This window comes from Hyla sarda, chromosome 3 (genome assembly GCF_029499605.1).
Source record: "Hyla sarda isolate aHylSar1 chromosome 3, aHylSar1.hap1, whole genome shotgun sequence".
Lineage (NCBI taxonomy): Eukaryota > Metazoa > Chordata > Amphibia > Anura > Hylidae > Hyla > Hyla sarda.
This window is the reverse complement of record NC_079191.1, coordinates 245,288,840-245,312,392: the sequence shown is the minus strand read 5'-3', so window position 1 is coordinate 245,312,392 and position 23,553 is coordinate 245,288,840. Positions and strand designations below refer to the sequence as shown.

At 43.0% G+C, this 23,553-nt stretch overlaps 2 protein-coding genes across 3 annotated transcripts in view; one reads left to right on the top strand and one right to left on the bottom strand.

The window, feature by feature from the left end:
- NT5DC1 (5'-nucleotidase domain containing 1) overlaps nucleotides 1–23,553 on the bottom strand; it is a 417,176-nt gene that overhangs the window by 276,336 nt on the left and 117,287 nt on the right. The window lies entirely within an intron of this gene.
- The window catches only part of COL10A1 (collagen type X alpha 1 chain), a 104,310-nt gene that overhangs the window by 69,874 nt on the left and 10,883 nt on the right, over nucleotides 1–23,553 (top strand). Inside the window, exon 2 of the mRNA XM_056566364.1 lies at nucleotides 2,801–2,957. Within this exon, the coding sequence (XP_056422339.1) occupies nucleotides 2,816–2,957 (142 nt within the window). The 5' untranslated portion in view covers nucleotides 2,801–2,815. The remainder of the gene's footprint in view (nucleotides 1–2,800; nucleotides 2,958–23,553) is intronic.

The window sequence follows — 23,553 nt, the reverse complement described above, 5'->3', positions numbered from 1 at the left end:
AGCTGTGCAGCTCCGATGGGGATATTTTCCCATCATGCACAGCTCCCGTGACGTGACATCATCATTGAGCAGTTAGACAGAAAACTTCAGAAGCTAATAACTATTGGAAGGATTAAGATTTTTCAATAGAAGTAATTTACAAATCTGTTTAACTTTCTGGAGCCAGTTGATATATATAAAAAAAAGTTTTTGCCTGGAATACCCCTTTAAAGACACAACCCATTTTGGCCTTGAGGACACAGCCAATTTTCATTTTTTCATTATCGTATTCCCCCCCTCGCCTTTTAAGAGGCATTACTTTATTTTTCCATCCACAGACCCATAGTCTTTCATCAGTATAACACATGTAGGACTTTTTGCTCACTTTTTATTAATTTTTTTTTTTGGGGGGGGGGGGGGGGGGAATGTGATGTGATTTGCGTTTACACCATATACTGGACGGGATCATGATCATTATGTTTTATAAGTTTGGACATTTCCTTATACGGCATTTTCTTACCTGTTTTTTTTATTTTATTCCTTTTATTTGTAAATTGGAAAAAGGTTTAATTTTAATATTTATATGTGTTTCAAAATAATTTTTTTAATTATTTTATTTACATTTTTTACATCTCCATAGAGGACTTTTACATGCAATATTCAGATTGCTGTTTTCCGTCATTGACTTCCAGTGTACTGCTGATGATAGTAGCTGTCACTAACAGTTTATGAAGCCAGTGTAGCTTTATAAATTTACATCCTGGTGTGTTAATCGTCATTAAGGGGTTAATAAAATTAGCATTAAATGAGAAACTGCGCAGCAGAAAAAAGGTCCCAGCAATGCATATATTATATGTATTATTGTTGTTCTGATTGAAAATATTATAAATTAAATCAAACCCAGCATTTGACTTGTTGTTACGTGTATAAATATTTGCAACAATGAGAGCAATGTATGAAAACTAGAACATTTGTATCAAATTAAGCTCACTTTCAAAACCATGATTGAGAAGGTTGTTAGTGTGTTTTGCAAACATGATTCTTTTATTAAGTGCAATATAGTTTAATTTTTTGGCCTAAACACCTTTAATACCAGTTAAGAAGTAATTTCACATTAATCATTACTAATACTTCAACAGCTGAAATTGGCAGGACCACACATTTCTGCATTTACTATTTGTCTACATAGTAACTGCTCCGTATTATATGGGAGTCTGGCTCAAGAATGTTGTGATATTTGCATAGAAATATAAATAAATGAATTTAGCAATGGGCGCTGAAGGGCACTACTTTTTTCACCAAAATAGGAATATAACTGAATGAGTAATCATAACAATATTGATATTGATCATTTTACATACCGTATATACTCGAGTATAAGCACACCCGAATATAAGCCGAGGCCCTTAATTTTACCCCAAAAACCCCAAAAAAGTTATTGACTCGACTATAAGCTTAGGGTGGGAAATACATCATCCCCCCTGTCATCATCCAGACCCCCGTCATTATCACCCCCGTCATCATCACCGCCTGTCATAATCACCCTGTCATCATCCCCCTCATCATCATCCCCCCCTTTATCATCACCGCCTGTCAATCCCTTCTCAGTGGTCTTCAACCTGTGGACCTCCAGATGTTGCAAAACTACAACTCCCAGCATGCCCAGACAGCCATCGGCTGTCCGGGCATGCTGGGAGTTGTAGTTTTGAAACATCTGGAGGTCCGCAGGTTGAATACCACTGCGGCCTTCGTCATCATCCAGACCCCCCTTTAGTTTTCTACTCACCTCCCCTCGGTGGGAAGGAAGGGTGAGCTGGTCCGGTGGGGAGGGTTAGTTGTTCCGGGCTGTCCATCTTCACCGGGAGGCCCTCTTCTCCGCTCCGGGCCGGCCCCGGACTAGTGACATTGCCTTGATGACGACGCACAGGTACGTTCATGCACAGGTGCTTCGTCGTCAAGGCAACGTCACTAGTCTGGGGCAGGCCCGGAGAAGAGGACCTCCCGGTGAAGATGGACAGCCCGGAACGACTAACCCTCCCCACCGGATGGTCCCTGCAGCATAGATTGCCCAGACCAGCTCGCCCTTCCTTCCCACCGAGGGGAGGTGAGTAGAAAACTAAAGGGGGGGGGGGGGGGGTCTGGATGATGACAAAGGCCTCAGTGGTCTTCAACCTGCGAACCTCCAGAGGTTTCAAAACTACAACTCCCAGCATGCCCGGACAGCCTATGGCTGTCCGGGCATGCTGGGTGTTGTAGTTTTGCAACATTTGGAGGTCCGCAGGTTGAAGACCACTGAGAAAGGATTGACAGGCGGAGAGTTCACTTGAGTATAAGCCGAGGGGGGCGTTTTCAGTACGAAAAATTGTGCTGAAAAACTCGGCTTATGCACGAGTATATACGGTAAGTGACATTTTAGGAAATAGGATGAGACATGCATGTCTAAATATAGTCTTTACAAACTAATAGCAGACAGCAGCAAAATACATTCAGAACCCAGGTAAAGTATTTAGGCTTGCTACATTTTATATGTTTTCTTTTCTACATCTATTTTTTTTGAGTCAGAACATATAAAACAGGCTTCAAAGAACTGTCAGTTATTGGCCTGCACTTTGCAGGAACTCCAGACTAACTCCAGAAATATACTCTTTTTTTGTAAGCTTTATTTAGTTACACTTTTTCATTTGCAAAACCCAACACATGAGCTATGTTTGCAATGAAATATTCATGTCACACTTTCTGACTACATATAGAGTTTTTGTTAATATGACTGATACACTTATGTTATATTAGTGAAGTGAATAACTTTCTTTCTCCTGTACAGAACAAGTCTGGTAACATGAACTTACAAAGCAGCATCTTCTTGCTCTTGTTGTTTCCAAATTTTGTCTACACATCTGGCTTTTTTCCTGAAAGACATCCGAAGCAATCAAGCGTAAAAGGACCACCACCTTTCTTACCATTCAATGCGAAAAGTCAAGGTAAGCCATAACAGATTTCATTTAGATTCAAATAAAAATGTGGAGCTATTACTTATCTCAGGTCCTGATCTTATGTAGATATTGTGGTGTTTTTCAAAGTATTTCTTAAAGTGAATTTTATGTGATGCATAAGAAGTTTACAGAGGTATTCTGATGCTTTGGCTACTAGCTGTTTCGGCTACATTATTTAGATCTGGAAGTTTTAGGGGTCAATGTATTAAATTAATATGTAGTAAAATGCTTTTAAAATGCAGTAGTTAAGTGCATTAAATGGGTATATTATATCACTATTTATATAAATAATATAATCACATTTTTGATCATGAGTTTTTGTATTACTACAGCTTATCATTACCTATCTTGCTGATATATTTGTTTCAATTTTCATTATTAATAGAAAAAATGTATTCTTTTGAGAGATCATATAGGAATCTTTACATGTAACAGACATTTCTGCTCATCCGTTCCAGCTTTTAGGAACCAATTTACATAACCCTTCATATTAATAATTTATGACTACTAGTACTTGTAGTTCCTGCCTGATTCTGACTTTGTTTAGTTTCTTGCTAGTCTACAATTGCCTTTACATTAAAACTAAATAAATGTTCTTATAGCTGCAGCTGCAACAAGCATAATTCAACTAACTATTGTTATAATTTTTATCTATTTGTTTGTTTTCATAAAAGTATGCTTAAACTATGCAGCTGCACTGTGTTGTAATGAAAACAGAAGAAATATTTCCCCCTTAGACATACCAAAGGAACTTCGCACACTTTCTTTTTGTTACATTAAAGAGAACATATAAAAAAAAAAAGCATTGGGTTCAATCTAAATAAACTCAAAAATTTTACAAAAATTTTCTTAGGTTGTGTTTTGCATTTTCTTGTAGTTTTAACCCCTTAAGATACAAGCCATTTATGACCTTAACCCTTTAAGGACCCAGCCAATTTTCACTGTAGGACACGGCCATTTTTTGCTCATCTGACCACTGTCACTTTAAACATTAATAACTCTGGGATGCTTTTACCTTTCATTCTGATTCCAAGATTGTTTTTTCGTGACATATTCTACTTTATGTTAGTGGTAAAATTTTGTCGATACTTGCATCATTTCTTGGTGAAAAATTCCAAAATTTGATGAAAAAATTGAAAATGTAGCATTATTTTTAACTTTGAAGCTCTCTGCTTATAAGGAAAATGAATATTCCAAATAAATTATATATTGATTCACATATACAATATGTCTACTTTATGTTTCCATCATAAAGTTGACATGTTTTTACTTTTGGAAGACATCAGAGGGCTTCAAAGTTCAGCAGCAATTTTCCAATCTTTCACAAAATGTTCAAAATCAAAATTTTTCAGGGACCAGTTCAGTTTTGAAGTGGATTTGAAGGGCCTTCTTATTAGAAATACCCCACAAATGACCCCATTATAAAAACTGCACACCTCAACGTAGTCAAAATGATATTCAAAAGGTTTGTTAACCCTTTAGGTGTTTCACAGGAATAGCAGCAAATTGAAGGAGAAAATTCAAAATCTTCATTTTTTACACTTGCATGTTCTTGTAGACCATGTTATTGAATTTTTACAAGGGATAAAAGGAGAGAAATCTTCCTAAAACGTGTAACCCAATTTCTTTCGAGTAAGAAAATACCTCATATGTGTATGTCAAGTGTTCGGCGGGCGCAGTAGAGGGCTCAAAAGGGAAGGGGCGACAGTGGGATTTTGAAGAGTATTTCTGAAATGGTTTTTAGGGGGCATGTCACATTTCGGAAGCCCCTATGGTGCCAGAACAGCAAAAAAAAACACATGGCATACTATTTTGGAAACTAAACCCCTCAAGGCACGTAACAAGGGGTCCAGTGAGCCTTAACACCCCACAGATGTTTGACGACTTTTCGTTAAAGTTGGATGTGAAAATGATTTTTTTTTCACTAAAATGCTAGTTTTCCCTCAAATTTTAAATTTTTACAAGGGGTAATAGGACAAAATGCCCCCCAAAATGTGAAACCCCATCTCTTCTGAGTATGGAAATACCCCATGTGTGGATGTCAAGTGCTCTGCTGGCGCACTACAATGCTCAGAAGAGAAGGAGTGCCATTGAGCTTTTGGGAAAAAATGTTTTGGAATGGAAGTCAGGGACCCTGTGCGTTTACAAAGCCCCCCGTGGTGCCAGAACAGTGGACCCCCCCACATTTGACCCTATTTTGGAAACTACACCCCTCACAGAATTTAATAAGGGGTGCAGTGAGTATTTACACCCCACTGGCGTTTGACAGATCTTTGGAACAGTGGGCTGTGCAAATGAAAAATTACATTTTTCATTATCACGGACCACTGTTCCAAAAATCTGCCAGACCCCTGTGGGGCGTAAATGCTTACTGTACCCCTTATTACATTACGTGAGGGCTGTAGTTTCCAAAATGGGGTCACATGTGAGTATTTATTTTTTTGCGTTTATGTCAGAACCGCTGTAAAATCGTCCACCCCTGTGCAAATCACCAATTTAGGCCTCAAATGTACATGGTGCGCTCTCACTCCTGAGCCTTGTTGTGCGCCCACAGAGCATTTTAAGCCCACATATGGGGTATTTTTGTACTCAGGAGAAAATGCGTTACAAATTTTGGGGGTCTTTTTTTCCTTTTAACGCTTTTGAAAATAAAAAGTATGGGGCAACACCAGCATGTTAGTGTACTTTTTTTTTTTTATACTAACAAGCTGGTGTAGACCCCAAATTTTCCTTTTCATAAGAGGTAAAAGGAGAAAAAGCCCCCCAAAATTTGTAGTGCAATTTCTCCCGAGTACGGAAATACCCCATATGTGGCCCTAAACTGTTTCCTCCGAAGTGAGAGAGCTCCATGCGCATTTGAGGACTAAATTAGGGATTGCATAGGGGTGGACATAGGGGTATTCTACGCCAGTGATTCCAAAACAGGGTGACTCCAGCTGTTGCTAAATTCCCAGCATGCCTGGACAGTCAGTGGCTGTCCGGAAATGCTGGGAGTTGTTGTTTTGCAACAGCTGGAGGCTCCGTTTTGGAAACACTGCCATACAATACGTTTTTCATTTTTATTGGGGGGGGGGGGGGACAGTGTAAGGGGGTGTATTGTTTTACTCTTTATTATGTGTTAGTGTAGTTTAGTGTAGTGTTTTTAGGGTACATTCGCACTGGCGTGTTACGGTGAGTTTCCTGCTAGGAGTTTGGGCTGCGGTGAAAAATTTGCCGCAGCCCAAACTTGAAGCAGGAAACTTACTGTAAGCCTGCCCGTGTGAATGTACCCTGTACGTTCACATGGGGGAGCAAACCTCCAGCTGTTTCAAAACTACAGCTCCCAGCATGTAGTGACAGACCGTGCATGCTGGGAGTTGTACTTTTGCAACAGCTGGAGACACACTGGTTGGAAAACCTTCAGTTAGGTTCTGTTACCTAACTCAATATTTACCAGTGTGCCTCCAGCTGTTGCAAAACTACAACTTCCAGCATGTACTGATCGCCGAAGGGCATGCTGGGAGATGTAGTTATGCAACATCTGGAGGGCTACAGTTTTAGAGAACACTGCAAGGTGATCTGCAAACTGTGGTCCTCCAGCTGTTGCAAAACTACAAATTCCAGCATGCCCTGACAGCAAACAGTTGTTTGGGCATTCTGGGAGTTGTAGTTTTGCAACATCTGGAGGGCTACAGTTAGAGACCACTGTATAATGGTCTCAAACTGTACCCTCCAGATGTTGCTAGGCAACTCACCGGCTTCCGTCGGATCCAGCCGCACGTCATCGCCGCCCGCCGATCTCCGTTGCCCGCAGCCTCCGTCGCCCGCCCGGATCGGTAAGTGGATCTTTGGCGCCGGTCCCAGTCATTTCCCCGCCCTGCCCCGCCTATTGTGGGTGGTCAGGGAAAACGAAAGTTAACCCCCCCTGCCCCCTATCTGCTATTGGTGGTCGCGTCTAGACCACCAATAGCAGGGATAGGAGGGGTGGCACCCCTGCCACCTCACTCCTATGCCTTCAGGGGGATCGTGGGTGTCTTAGACAACTGTGATCCCCCTTATATTCCGGGTCACCGGATCACTATAGACCCAGAATCGCAAGTGTGAATTCACTTGCGATTTGCCGCGATCACCGACATGGGGGGGGGGGGGTCTGATGACCCCCCCCCTCGGCGTTTGCACGGGATGCCTGCTGAATGATTTCAGCGGGCATCCCGGTCCGATTCCCGCCCGGTACCAGGGTGTCATGACGTACGCGTACGTCAAGGGTCCTTAAGGGGTTAAGGACCAGAGCATTTTTTTTGCACATCTGACCATGCTTTTTCTTATGAATTTGATTCCAAGATTGTTTGTATGTGATTTATTCTACTTTAACATAGTGGTAAACTTTTGACGATACTTCCATAATTTCTTGGTGAAAAATTCCAAAATTTAATGAAAAATTTGAACATTTTGCATTTTTCTAACTTTGAAGCTCTCTGCTTATAAGGAAAATAGACATTCCAAATAAATTATATTTTGATTCAAAAATACAATATGTCTACTTTATGTTTGCATCATAAAGTTGCCATGTTTTTACTTTTGGAAGACATCAGAGGGCTTCAAAGTTCAGCATCAATTTTTAAAAAATTTCTAAATCTGAATTTTTCAGGGACCAGTTCAGTTTGAAGTGGATTTGAAGAGCCTTCTTACTAGAAATACCCCATAAATGACCCCAGTATAAAAACTGAACCCCTCAAAGTATTCAAAATGACATTCAGAAAGTGTGTTAACCCTTTAGGTGTTTCACAGGAATAGCAGCAAATTGAAGGACAAAATTCTAAATCTTAATTTTTTACACTCGCATGTTCCTGTAGACCCATTTTTGGTATTTTTACAAGGGGTAAAAGGAGAAAAAGACCCCCAAAATTTGAAACTCTCAAGTAAGGAAATACCTCATATGCCGATGTAAAGTACTCTGCGGGCACAGTAGAGGACTCAGAAGGGAAGGAGCGATAATGTGATTTTGGAGAGTGAATTTTCGTTAAAGTCGGATGTGTAAATGAAATATTTTTTTTCACCAAAATGCTGTTTCCCCCCCAATTTACTATTTTTACAAGAGGTAATAGAAGAATATTCCCCCAAAATATGTAACCCCGTCTCTTCTGAGTATGTAAATACCCCATGTTTGGACGTAAAGTTCTCTGCGGACGCATTATAATGGTCAAAGGAGAAGGAGACACATTTGGCTTTTGGAAAGCAAATTTAGCTGAAATGGTTTTTGGGGGGCATCTTGCATTTAGGAGGCACCTATGGTGCCAGAACAGCAAAAAAAAAACAAAACAAAAAAACACAGGGCACACTATTTGGGAAACAACACCCCTCAAGGAACTTAACAAGGGGTATAGTGAGCCTTTACACCCCACAGGTGTTTGACAAATTTTTTGCTAAAGTTGGACAAGAAAATAAGAAATGAATTTTTTTTCACTAAAATGCTGGTGTTACCCCAATTTTATTTTTATTTTCACAAGAGGTAATAGGAGAAACAGCCCCCAAAATTTGTAACACCATTTTAAATGGTATGGAAATACCCCAAATGTGGATGTAAAGTACTCTGCGGGTGCACTACAGGGCTTAGAAGAGAAAGAGCGCCATTGGGCTTTTGGAGAGAGAATTTGGTTGGAATGGAACTCGGGGGCCATGAGTGTTAACAAAGCCCCATGCTACCAGAACAGTGACCTTGTCCCCACATGTGACCCTATTTCAAAAACTACACCCCTCATAGCATGTAATAAGGGGTGCATGAGCGTTTACACCCCATTGGCATTTGACAGGCCTTTGGAACAATGGGCTGTGCTAATGAAAAATTAAATAAAACATTTCCATGGACCACTGTTGAAAAAAAAAAATCACACCTGTGGGATGTAAATGCTCACCGCACCCCTTGTTACATTTGAGGGGTGTAGTTTTCAAAATGGGGTCACGTGTGGGGGGTTCTCTGCTCTGGCACCATGGGGACTTTGTAAACGCACATGGCGTTCAAATCCAGCCAAATTCTCTATCCAAAAGCCAAATGGTGCTCCTTCTCTTCTGAGCCTTGTAGTGCACCAGCAGAGCACTTTACATACACATATGGAGTATTCCCTTACTCAGAAGAAATGGTGTTAGAAATTTTGAGGAACAAAGCAAAAAGGGTCGGCACTCGGGTGTTGGCGGTGCTCGTGGAAAGCAGGATACTAGAAGGGTAAAGAAATCCCGGTACTCGCTGGATGCTTTTGCAAATATGAACGTGTTTTATTCACATGGTGCAAATCACAAGTATTAACGCATTTCGTCCACTGCCTTTCTCAAACTGATATACAAAACTGTGGTTACATCACATTATATACATAGAAGCCCATCCCACTTCTTGTTCTGGTGGTTATCATGGATACCAGTTTGTTTACCAAACATGACATATTTTCTCAATTTCATTTTAGATATGGCTGTTACACCAAACAAATAAACAGATATATTGTATGACAGAAATGAATTAATATACTAATCTCATATGTCTTGCATGCTGATCTTTTGTTTCCTCCCTTCAATGAAGTATCTATGGGCGATTAAAACCAAAGATTAAAAGTTAAAACTTTACAAAAATGCAGAGAACTCATAATCTCCATTTATACCTCTTTGTTCTAAGGTAGACAGGCGGTGGATCCAATAAGCCTCTTTCTTCCGTGAGAACATTTTTACATCAGCCCCTTTCCTGGGTTTTTGTACCTGATCTATTACCTGATATTTCAACTGTGAGATGTTATGTCCCGCTTTATCAAAATATAATGGGGTACAACAAGTTCTTACATCTTATAGATGACTTGTGTCTGTTTATGCGGTCTCCCACACGCTGGGTGGTCTCCCCAACGTAGGATCTTTTGACAGACATGGGATGTGAGCTTGTGTAATGCAGTAAGCTATTGCGATCTGTTTCCTTTCGGTACAGATCAGTTTTCAGTCCCCCTCTTGTATCTTTTTGTACCATTATATCTAAGAAACTTATTTCATTCTGGTCACTTACCAGGGTGAATTTTAGTTCTACTCTTACATTGTTTAGGTGTTCCATAAATTGTAAGAGGTGGGAATGTGGCCCCTCCCATACACAAAATATATCATCCGTAAACCTCATCACAGAGGAGACTTGGCTCGTGTCTATTGATGTGTCCAGTTTGTACACATCGATAGTACACGAGAGGGGCATTGAATCTACCAGGTGGTTGTTGAACTCTAGTGAATACACAGAAGAACAGAAAGAATTCCTGCTAGGTTTGTTACACATAGTATTGGAAGAAAACTTTTTCTGTATGAGGACACTTTTTATCAACAGCGACAAGGATCGGCAATGGGGGCAAATGTGGCCCCCCCATACGCAAATGCCTATATGGCACACTTTGAGGAGGTATATGTATACCCCAATCCCATCTTCCAGGCTCACATCAGAACCTGGAAGAGGTTTATGGATGATATATTTTGTGTATGGGAGTGGCCACATTCCCACCTCAATTTATGGAACACCTAAACAATGTAAGAGTAGAACTTAAATTCACCCTGGTAAGTGACCTGATAAGTTTCTTAGATACAATGGTACAAAAGGATACAAGAGGGGGACTGAAAACTGATCTGTACCGAAAGGAAACAGATCACAATAGCTTACTGCATTACACAAGCTCACATCCCATGTCCGTCAAAATATCCATCCCCAGGGCCCAAAGACAGAGGGTAGAACATATAGTGTCAGACCCAGAGACTAGGGAATTAAGACTGAGGGAACTAGATGAAAAATTCCGAGAAAGAGGTTATCCGGAACGGATTTTAGAGGATGCCAGAACCCCATCAAATAGAAATAGAGATTCAAAAGAACCTAGAATCCCCTTTGTGCAACAGTTCCATCCCTTAGTCCACAAGGTAGATGCTATTGTTCAGAAACATTGGCAGGTGCTGAGAGGTGCATACCCCAAAATTCTGGAATTTTGCTATCCCCCCACTGATATGTAATAGGCAAGCCCCAAATTTAAGGGATAAAATAGTGAGAGCGGAGGTGGGATCGCAAAAATCTGAATTAAAACAAACAGTTCTGAGAAGCCAGAGAAAGGCCACCTATCCTTGTCTACATTGCGCTCAATGTAGCAATGTACCGTATTTATCGGGGTATACCACGCACCGGCCTATAACACGCACCCTCATTTTACAAAGGATATTTGGGTAAAAAAAGTTTTTTACCCAAATATCCATGGTAAAATGAGGGTGCGTGTGTGTGCATGCGTATACCCCGATACACCCCCAGGAAAGGCAGGGGGAGAGAGGCCGTCGCTGCCCACTTCTCTCCCCTTGCCTTTCCTGGGGTCTAGAGCCATGCTGCCGCCGCTTCTCTCCCGCTGGCTATCGCCGCCGCTGCCCGTTCTCTCCCCCTGACTATCGGTGCCGGCAATGGGGCAGTGGCGCCGATAGCCAGGGGGAGAGAAGGGGCAGCGGCTCCCATTGCCAGCGCCGCTGCCCCCCCCCATCCCCGGTTGCATAATTACCTGTTGCCGGGGTGGGGTCCGCGCTGCTTCAGACCTCCGGTGTGCGTCCCCTGCGTCGTTGCTATGCGCTGCACGGAGCGGCGCAATGACGACGTCATTGCACCGTGCCGTGCAGCGCATAGCAACGATGCAGGGGACGCACACCGGAGGCCTAAAGCAGCGCGGACCCGACCCCGGCAACAGGTAATTATGCAACCGGGGGGGAGGCAACGGGGCAGCGGCGCCGGCAATGGGTGCCGCTGCCCCTTCTCTCCCCCTGTCTGTCGGCGCCGCTGCCCTATTGCCGATAGTCAGGGGGAGAGAACGGGCAGCGGCGCCGATAGCCAGGGGGAGAGAAGGGGCGGCAGCAGGGCTCTAGACCCCAGGGCAGGCAGGGGCAGAGAAGTCGGCAGCGCTGGATGTCTCTGCACCTGCAAAGCCGCTGAAGTTCATTGATTTAAAGCGCCCGCTTTAAATCATTGAACTGCAGCGGTTTATCGGCGTATAACACGCAGGTAGACTTTAGGCTAAAAATTTTTGCCTAAAAAGTGCGTGTTATACGCCGATAAATACGGTAATTAAAAGTGACAGTTTACTGCATCCACATATGGGAGAAGTTATCAAATTGAAACATTTTAATACCTATGACTCAAAAAATTTCATTTATACAATCAAATGTCCGTGCGGTCTCCTATACGTTGGGGAGACCACCCAGCGTGTGGGAGACCACATAAACAGACACAAGTCATCTATAAGATGTAAGAACTTGTTATATCCCATCCCATTTCATTTTGATAAAGCGGGACATAACATCTCACAGTTGAAATATCAGGTAATAGATCAGGTACAAAAACCCAGGAGAGGGAATGATGTAAAAATTATCTTACGGGAGAAAGAAGCTTATTGGATCCACCGCCTGTCTACCTTAGAACCATGAGGTTTAAATAGAGATTATGAGTTCTCTGCATTTTTATAAAGTTTTTGTAAAGTTTTAACTTTTAATCTTTGGTTTTTAACACCCATAGACACTTCATTGAAGGGAGGAACCATAAGATCAGCATGCAAGACATATGAGATTAGTATATTCATTCATTTCTGTCGTACAATATATCTGTTTATTTGTTTGGTGTAAAAGCCATATCTAAAATGAAATTGAGAAGATATGTCATGTTTGATAAACAAACTGGTGTCCATGGTAACCAACAGAAAAGGAAGTGGGATGGGCTTCTATGTATATAATGTGATGTAACCACAGTTTTGTATGTCAGTCTGAGAAAGGCAGTGGCCAAAACGCATTAATACTTGTGATTTGCACCGTGTGAATAAAACACGTTCATATTTGCAAAAGCATCCAGCGAGTGCCGGGATTTCTTTACCCTTACAAATTTTGGGGGGCTTTTTTACTATTACCCCTTGTGAAAATGAAAAATTTTGGGGATCACCAGCATTTTAGTGAAAAAAAACACGTCATTTTCACATCCAACTTTAATGAAAATTTGTCAAACACCTGTGGGGTGTTAAGGCTCACTATAACCCTTAAACTCACCGATGTGGTCTAAATTGGCAGATGATCCTCAACCCTAAGTGCAGTTTTGCACTTTGAGCTGGGGTGGAGGTCTTGCATTTGTGGACCACAATATAGGTTCACTACTGTGGTAGATGTAAACAATGACATTAACTAACCCTCAAAACTGATGTTAAAATTGAGACATTAGCCAGTATATCCTTATATGAAGGACATACCTGAGCCCCCACACCAACGCCAAGGTTTCTCAAATGGTACGGGACCTAACAACTAGCCTACCTGTGCATGATTAGCAAAACCAGGAACCAAATTACAGCAGCATCCGGTCCGACTTGTAGACTGCTCCCAGGTTAGGTTAACTCCAGTGTGACTATGCACACATACAATGGGAGGGGGAGAGAAAGGCTACAAGCCCCACCCTGGTTGGCTAATATAGTGCCAGCCTCACAGGTGAAGCCTTAATGCTACCCAGTATGATGAAAAGGGTGCATTAATATAAACATTAGACCTCAAAAACAGCTTACAGCATGGTCTGCAATGGCAAGAGATACTCAACTCCAAGTGCAGTTGTGCACCTATGCTGGGGTGGAGCTCCTGCACTTGTGGTCCATTGCTATGGGCGATCCCCAGCATAATATGCATACAATGGAGGATGCCTGCAGACAGTCACAAGTACCAAACTGGCATCCTACACCTGATAAACGTGTGGATGCATGAACTTTAAACATTAAACAAACTCACCAATGTGGTCTAAAATGGCAGATGATCCTCAACCCCAAGCGCAGTTCTGCACTTTGAGCTGGGGTGGAGGTCCTGCATTTGTGGACCACAATATAGGTTCACTACTGTGGTAGATGTAAACAATGATATTAACTAACCCTCAAAACTGATGTTAAAATTGAGACATTAGCCAGTATATCCTTATATGAAGAACATACCTGAGCCCGCACACCAACGCCAAGGTTTCTCAAATGGTACGGGTGGGAGAAGTCTACAAGTCGGACCTGATGCTGCTGTAATTTGGTTCCTGGCACAGGTAGGCTAGTTGTTAGGTCCCATTTGAGAAACCTTGGCGTTGGTGTGTGGGCTCAGGTATGTCCTTCATATAAGGATATACTGTCTAATGTCTCAATTTTAACATCAGTTTTGAGGGTTAGTTAATGTCATTGTTTATATCTACCACAGTAGTGAACCTATTTTGTGGTCCACAAATGCAGGATCTCCACCCCAGCTCAAAGTGCACAACTGCACTAGGGGTTGAGGATCATCTGCCATTTTAGACCACATCGGTGAATTTGTTTAATGTTTAAATTTCATGCATCCACACGTTTATCAGGTGTAGGATGCCATTGTGGTACTTGTGACCGTCTGCAGGCATTGTTTATTGTATGAATATTATGCTGGGGATCGCCCATAGCAACGGACCACAAGTCCAGGAGCTCCATCCCAGCATAGGTGCACAACTGCACTTGGGGCTTGAGTATCTCTTGCCATTGCAGACCACGCTAATTTAAGCTGTTTTTGATCACTATAACCCTTGTTATGTTCCGTGAGGGGTGCAGTTTCCAAAATGAGGTCACATGAGGGTATTTTTTTGTGTGTTTATGTCAGAGCCGCTGTAACTTAACCACCCCTGTGCAAATCACCTCAAATGTATATGGCGCTCTCTCACTCCTGAGCCTTGGTGTGTGCCCGCAGAGCATTTTATGTCCACATAATTGGTATTTCCGTTCTCAGGAGAAATTGTGTTACAAATTTTGGTGGTCTTTTTTTCCTTTTACCTCTTATGAAAATGAAAAGTAGGGGGCCACGTAAAAAAATTATTATTTTTTTTTTTACACTAACATGCTGGTGTAGACCCCAACTTTACCTTTTCATAAGAGGTGAAAGGAGAAAAAGCCCCCCAAAATTTGTAGCCTTGAAATACGACAGGGCTCCAAAGTGAGAGAGCGCCATGTGCATTTGAGGCCTAAATTAGGGATCTGCATAGGGACGGACCCGGATGCAAAACAACAACTCCCAGTATTGCCAGACAGCCATTGACTGTTCAGGCATGCTGGGAGTTTTGCAACAGCTGGAGGCACCCTGTATGGGAAACATTATCATAGGGTATTTTTGGTATCGGAGGCAAGTGTAATGTAAGTGCGTACCTGTCGTCTTGACCGACTGATCATGTGATCGTGAGGTGGTACCTGTGCAACCTCACTCCTGCTGGTAAAGGGTGATAGGTGCTGTCTCGGACAGCACTTATCACCCTTTTTCTCTGGGTCACCCGGTTGACCCAGAATTGACTGGCGATTTGGGTCTCAGGACCCCCCGCAGGGGCTGCACGGGATGCCTGCTGAATTACCCAGAAATGACCGGCGATTTGGGTCTCAGGACCCCCTCAGGGGATGCATGGGATGCCTGCTGCGGTGAATGGAAGCGTCCAGGGTATACAGGTACGCCTTGGGTCCTTAAAGGGGTTGTGCGCTGCCCTGCAGTTCGGAGCTCCGCTCACGGCGTCCGGAAGTTCATTACTCCGAAGGCTGTGTGCAGGCTTCCGTGTTCGCAGCCGCCGGGCGTGACGTCACGCCCGGCCCCTTTGTAACGTCTCGCCCGCCCCCTCGTGACGTCTCGCCCGCCCCCTCAACGAAATTCTTTGGTACAGGGGGCAGGCGTGACATCACGAGGGGGCGGGCGAGACGTCATGCTGTGAACACGGAAGCCCGCACACAGCGTTCGGAGTAATGAACTTCAGGACGCTGTGAGCGGAGCTCCGCACTGCAGGGCAGTGCACAACCCCTTTAAGTCCCAGGACGCCAGGGCGTACCTGTACGCCCTGGGTGCAGGACAAGTTAAACACCTTTAAAAAAAACAATGCACACTTTATAGCCATATGTCACTGTTTATTGATGCAGCTATTTGCAGTGTGGTTTCGACAGATGAAACCAAGGGTGTACACACCCTATAGATAGATCATGCAGCTGCTATGTAGTCCTTAGAGAGAGAGTGCACTGTCCTGATTGGTTTATATTCTTTTGCATCTGTAGGCATCTGTGCAGCACTGGGATTATCGGCCAAAGGGTCATTGAAAGCAAGGTTACAGAAGCAACTGACTTTTCTGTTCTAAGGGCAAAATCAGATACCATAGTTGAAGGCCCATTTTTAGCCTTTGTTATGGGGCGCCCTTGTTTTCTTTGCATGCCTGTCAGGACCGACTGTGGGGACAGGGAGAGTGAGCCATAAACTGACCCTAAAAACACTCTCCCTGCCTATTTGCCCATCCATCCTAAGCAATTGATTGACAACTTGGAGCTGGTCCCTCCCTGCGCTACAGTGCAGTGGCGTAAAAACAAATATATATATGGTCGGTCATAAGCCAGAATAAGAAAACTACCAGACAGGATACAAATATTAACAGGGCACAATATAAACAGGCAAACTGATCAGGAACATAACATCTGTTCACAAACAGATATAAGTACAAAGGACAAAGATCAGATCAACCAAACAGGATATAAATATAGAACACTGTTCACACTGAACAAAGATAACTAAAAAACAGATTAGGTCCAGAACACAAGACTGGGAAACGGATGAGTCAGCATAGTCTCAAGGAACAAACAGGAATAAAAACTCAATCCCCCAGAAAACACGGAATGTCTTGATACTAGAACTCAATCTCCCAGAGTCCACCATGGAGCATGGTGATATAGAACGGAAATACAATCCTAAAAACCCGACTAATGTAACACAGACTAAAATCTTCAATAAAATACTATTTAACCATGGCTAAAAACTCAGATCATATCACAAGATAAATACAAGGTAAATGCTCAAGCAGACATAGAAGTATAATTCACAGACATCATAGCAGCATTATTGCACAAGCAGATAAAGTGTATTGCGCTAAATAACCAGCAACTAGAAAACAGACTGAGCTGGAGTTATACAGACACACCCTCCTTGCAATTGGATGAAAAGCTTAAGTCTTCCACTCCTGGAAAGGAAAGCACAGAAACAGATAATGAATGAAAAACAAGGTCTGAACAGGGCCTAAAACGGAAAAATGCAAAAACAAATAAACGGATATTACAATGCCACTGGGAGAAACATGTCTGAAAAATGTGTTTTACCTTCAAAAACTGTGGTACCAATGACCACAATGTAAAACCGTTACAATTTGTAAACCGACCTGGCCAAGTAGTGATGTTCCTACCCGCTCGGCTTGCATGTAGACTATAGAGCTTTTAAAGCCCCTCCTGTATGCGGCGCCTCACATCAATGACATTCCATGCACATTTTAATAGTTTGGACATTTACGCATGCGGCAATACCACATATGTTTATATTTATTTTTATTTACAGGTTTTGTTTTTTTTAAATGGGAAAAGGGGGGGGGGGTGATTTGAACTTTTATTAGGGAAGGGGTTAAATCACATTTATTAACACTTTTTTTTTTACACTTTTCTTTGCAATGTTATAGCCCCCATAGGGCACTGTTCAATGCAAAGCCATAGCATTGCATTGATCAGTGTTATCACCGGTCGATTGCTCAAGCCTGGATCTCAGCCTTGGAGCAATCAATCGGCGATCGTATGCACTGGAGGCCGGTAACAAACCCTCCACTCGCGTCCTAGCTGATCAGGACGCGCGGCGGAACCCGTGACCGCGGCGGGTCATGTGAGTATGGCGGATCACATGACCGGCCGTGTACATACAAACGGATGCACGTCAATAGAGTGGGTCGGCATTTATCAAGCTGGGGTTGCTGATTCATGACATCATTGATGTCCGGACAGCCGCAGCTTGGCGTGTGACATGATATATACATATATAATTGGGATTGGTTAATAAACTTGAGCTGCAGTATAATGAATGACTATTGGCTATCTCATTTGGACAATTCGGTTTGTGGATTGGCCCACAGTCTGAGGCACTGTGATATGTCAAGGGGAGCTTGAACACACTGGCACCATATAAAAAGGCTCACTTTACCCTGACATCCAATGCTTTCAGTTGTCTCCTTGATAAAGCCACATAAGTGGTGAAACATGTCGGGGTGTGACAGAGTAGTATTTTAATATGCAACTCCACTGTACTCTAATGCAGAACTATAGCGAATAAATAAAGTCTAGGTCTTAATAGCACACGTCTGCAGTGCACAGCAGGCGGTAGGAGCCTAATATTGGGACACAAAAAACACTCCCTGGGTGTCAAGCATTGGCAAAGTGCCACATATATAAGTAGCCCAATAAGAGAGATTATAGTTATCCCCATTGGGGTACATCTCCATGTAACATCAGAACCTCCAGGCTCAGGATTGCACATATAAATCCGAGCCTTGAGACCAAATTGTGTAGTCCCATCCATGACCTGGAGGCACGATTACAGATACCTATGACTACAGTGGAGCTGTATTTTTAAATACTTTTTGTTCCTCACTTTATACTAGATTGTTCACATTAAAATTCAAGTTTTACAAAGTGTGTGACACATGCAATATAGAGGTCTCTTTTAACCCTTCAGGGTTATTCTGTTGTATAAGTTATAACCTCTGCATGTGTCATTGGACCGAAAGTAGTAGTTCTAGCTGATCAGGACATTGCAGTTTCACTGCGATGGTCCCGAATAGCCCGACTGAGCTGCCGGGAATGCTTTTTTTTTTTTTACAGTTTAGATGCAATCAACTTTGAACGCCGCGTCTAAAGGGTTAATAGCTCGTCACCACGATTGGTGACGCAAGCTATTAGCCCCGGGTCCTGGCTACTGTTAAGACACCGGGAGCGACCAGATATGTCGTTATATCTCTGGAGCGGGATTTAGGACGTACAAATATGCCCTGAGTCCTCAAGAGGTTAATATAGGGTTTAGAGATGAGCGAATCGAGTCTGACAAAGTAGAATTCGTTCCGAATTTCATGAAAAAATTGATTCGGACCAAATCCGAACTTCGACTTAATTCTAAATAACAAATTTCTTCATTAGCGACACCCCTGTGATCGTCCTGTATCATGTATAGATGCAAGTGGCTTTCTCCTACGCTCGCATCTCTGCAATAGATAGGATGATCGCAGCGGGTGTCAGGAATGACACTTGCTGTGATCTGTCCTCAACTGCAGGTACTACTGCTCCCAACATGGAGCACACTTTACTCCATTTGGGAGCTGTAGTAGCTGTATTAATAGTGTCACTTCTGACACCAGATGTGATCGTCCTGTATAATGTATAGATGCGGGCGGCCGGCCGCTCTTCTTTGGTCCCACTGTAGTAGGAGCATATGGCGTATATAAACCTATTATTCATATTTCCCGCAGAGAGTTGTGAGTGGTTGGGAACATCTGGCCAATCACAGCTCTCTGCGGGAAATATGAATAGGTGTATATATACGGCAATGCAGGGGACCATAGAAAAGCGGACGGCCGCATCTATACATTATACAGGAGGATCACAACGGGTGTCAGAACACTACGAAATTTTATTCAAAAAGGTAACTCCATCGGGTAGAAATGAGCTGAGAGGAATAGATTGACATTTCCGCTGTGCGCTCTGATTGCGCTTGGAGCAGGGCAGCAGCGGGGACATGTCGGGAACCGGCGGCGGTGAATGAATGAAGCAGCGCACAGGGGGGACAGGTCTAGTACCGGCATCGGCAGGGAATAGAGCACTATAACAGCGCACTGGGGAGACAGGTCCCTGCATTCTCCGCTGCTCATCTCTGTCAAGTATGGAGATGAGCAGAAGGGAATGGAATGGCATGTCCCTGCTGTGTGCTGTGACAGCGCTAGAAGATGACCGGGCAGGAGGCGGGTGTAATCATACATATGCACATGAGGTGAATAAAATGAATAAACTTAAGTCAGGGGGAATGTGATTATACAGTAATTTGGCACACTGTAAGTTTAAAAACCCAGACGGGAGCCCTGAATGGCTCCTCTGTATCGGCCATTCAGGGCAGACAGCGGGGAATTTAAAAATGAAAGTAAAAATACATTGTACATCGCAGGGGAGCAGAGCATGCCACTTGCTCCCCTGTTTAATAACTTCTGATCGCATCGGGTCTCAGAAGTGAGACCCGGTGCGATCAGTCCCTCAGCCCCTGTACTACAGCCCCCAGCATGGAACAGAGTCTGTTCCATGATGGAGGTAGTAGTACAAACACTAATGTAGCCTCCCCAGCCGCCGGCAGACTCCCGCAACCAGGGAACAACTACTCCCATCATGGAAAGAAGTCTGTTCCATGATGGGAGTAGTATTAGTCCAGGCTGCGGGAGTATGCTGATGGCTGATGCCAACGGATGAAAAACTGATGCAAATGGATACCACTAAATGGCATCCCTTTGCATCAGTTTGCATCCATTATTAGAATGGTCCGTTTAGGAGGTTTATAATGGAGAAAATTTCGTAGGGTACCATTAAAAAGAACTATATTAAAAAAGATACAATAGTGATGGAAAAAATAGTATTTAACAAAATGTATCTTTATTATAATGAAATTTTAATAAATTTTTCAACAGGGATCAATTTATGTGGGCAGGCGGGGCACTAAAAATGGAGCAGACAATAATAAAAATGTAGTGTGTGTGTTTTTCACATTTTTATTTTCACATTTTTTAGGTAGTACTACTACTCCCAGCATGGAACACACTGCTCCATGATGGGAGTAGTAGTACCTGTACTAATTGACAGATCGCCCGTGTCACTTCTGACACTCGTTGCGATCCTCCTGTATAATGTATAGAAAATTTGAATAGGTGTATATATACGGCAGTGCAGGGGACCATAGAAGAGCGGCTGCCCGCATCTATACATTATACAGGAGGATCACAGCGGGTTTCAGGAGTGACACTCACTGCGATTTGTCTATTAATGCAGGTACTACAGCTCCCAGCATAGAGCTGAGTATGCTCCATGTTGGGAGCAGTAGTACCTGCAGTTGAGGACAGATCACAGCAGGTGTCACTCCTGACACCCGCTGCGATCATCCTTAATCCCAGAGATGCAGAGCGGCTTTCTCCTGCGCTCGCATCTCTGCTCTGTACTCCGGCTGGCTACTCACCATTCATATTTCCCGCTGATAGCGTGGATTGGCTGCCACCATTCAGCCAATCCACACTCTAGGCGGAAAATATGAGTGATGTGAATTTCTAATCACATCAATGGCCGGCCCAGAGTACAGTGCAGAAATGCGAGCGCTGTATAGAGCTGCATCGGTTGTCAGAAGTGACACCCAGGGCAATATGTTTATTAGTAAAGCAACTACTACTCCCATCATGGAACAGTGTGTTCCATGCTGGGAGTAGTAGTACTACCTAAAAAATATTTTAAAAGAAAGGGAAAAAAAGTGGAAAAACACACATACACACTACATTTTTATTATTGTCGGCTACATTTTAGGGTCCCTGGCCACCCACATATTCCTGTTTTTTTTTGTCTTTCAATTTTCAGGAGCAGTCAGGGACCAGAAAAGTCAGCGCTCCATATTAAAAATGAATGAGGAGTGCATTTTATCATTTTTTTTCTAGTTTTCATTCTAAATCATATATTTTTTTTATTTTCACTTTACTTTTCTAGCCCCATCTTTAATATTGAGCGCTGAATTTTCTGGTCCCTGCTCGCTCCCGAAAATTGAAAGACAAAAAAATAAATAATTTTTATGTTGATTTTTAAACAGGGATCAATTTATGTGGGCGGGCAGGGACCTAAAAATGTAGCCAACAATAAAAAAAAAATGTAGAAAGGGGCCATTTAAATGTAAAAATAATTTATTTTTATAATTATTTTTTTATTAGTAATGTATTTTAACATTGTGTTTAATAAAGTATGTGTGTATATGTGTGTTTCACTTTTTTTCTCTCTATTTTTTTCATTTTTTAGGTAGTACTACTACTCCCAGCAGGGAACAGACTGTTCATGATGGAAGCTGTAGTACCTGTACTAATAGACAGATCGCCCCGGGTGTCAGGAGTGATGCGATCGCCCTATCTATTGCAGAGATGGAGTGGCTTTCTCCTGCACACACATCACTGCACTATACTCCGGCTGGCCAGTGATGTGAATAGAATTCACATCACTTATTCATATTTCCCGCAGAGAGCTGTGATATGCCAGATGGTTCCAGCAACTCACAGCTCTCTGCGGGAAATATGAATAATAGGTATATATACGGCATATACTCATACTACAGTGGGACCAGAGAAGAGCGGCCGGCCGCATCTATACATTATACAGGATGATCACATCCTTGCTGCGATCTGTCTATTAATGCAGGTACTACAGCTCCCAGCATGGAGCAGTGTGCTCCATGTTGGGAGCAGTAGTATCTGCAGTTAAAAACAGATCACAGTAGGTATAACTCCTGACACCCGATGCGATCGTCCTATCTAGATTCAAGAAAGCCGCTCACTCACTTACCTTATTTTGTACCTACAGTTGGCAAAATCAAATACAGTATACAGTGAGCACAGAGGTAAAGCTGCTGCTTACCTGCACTTCCCCAGTTATCTTGCCTGTGAAGGTACAGATTCCATGCCAGGTGCTGCAGGTCGCTATCATGCTCACACAACTGTGCTGTGCACTACTCTTCAAGAGATGCCTATGCACCAGCCTGATAGTGGCAGCTGAACGTTTGGGACCCCCGACATCTCCTTTATGGGGCCTGGCTCTCCTCCTGCACTGAGCTGCCACCGCCGGAAGCTGTGGTCAACATGCCTCTTCCATACATCTTTATGGGCTTGTGCTGACACCCACTCCGTCCAGGAGGAGAGCTGGGGCACCGGGCAGGAGATCGCGCTGGATAGGAGATACATTTTTCTAAGCTGGATAACCCCTTTAAGAGTAAACAGTACCCATGTTATATTCATTGAGTTCAGCAAATGAAGTGTAATAGTCTATTTGTAAGTGTGGTCTATGTGTAAGTGTATGTATTTTTATGTCAAAGGAAGCAGCGTGGCTACACTATGGTATATGTCAGTATAACAGTATAAAGTTTTGCCAGTATGCTGCCATGGAAAATATGTACAGGATAAGTGGCTGTCAAAAGCAGATGAACTCATTTTGGAGGATTCATGTATGCTTGTTGTTTTTTTTAAATTTCAAATCATAACTCATAAATCATATATTTCATTTTTACCCACAGGGCCATATGAGGACTCGTTTTATATGGGATCACTTGTGCTTTGTAATGACATGAATCATGGTTTACAGCCCCTGGTTCTCTCCCCTTTCCCCTACTTGCCACCATCTCCTGGATAGCTTGGTCCACTTCCTCCCCAGGGTGGGTTTTTGCAACCAATCAGCGCTGTGTGGATGGGTTTCACGAACCATTCCACTCCCTCCCCTTGTACCTTTAAAAGTTTGCTTCACTGAACCCGTTCTGGCTCCATTTGCTGACTACTGCTGAATCAGTAGGTGTAGAACTCAGGGACTTTATTGCCCTTGACGATGGTTCGGCTCCTGTTTCCATGGTCTGGGACTCTCTAAAGGCGTTCACAAGTGGTCTGTTTATTCGAGACATAAGTATTCACAAGTCCTTCACTAGGGAGAGGGGTGTAAAGTTGTCATTGTCTGTCACTGAAGCGGAA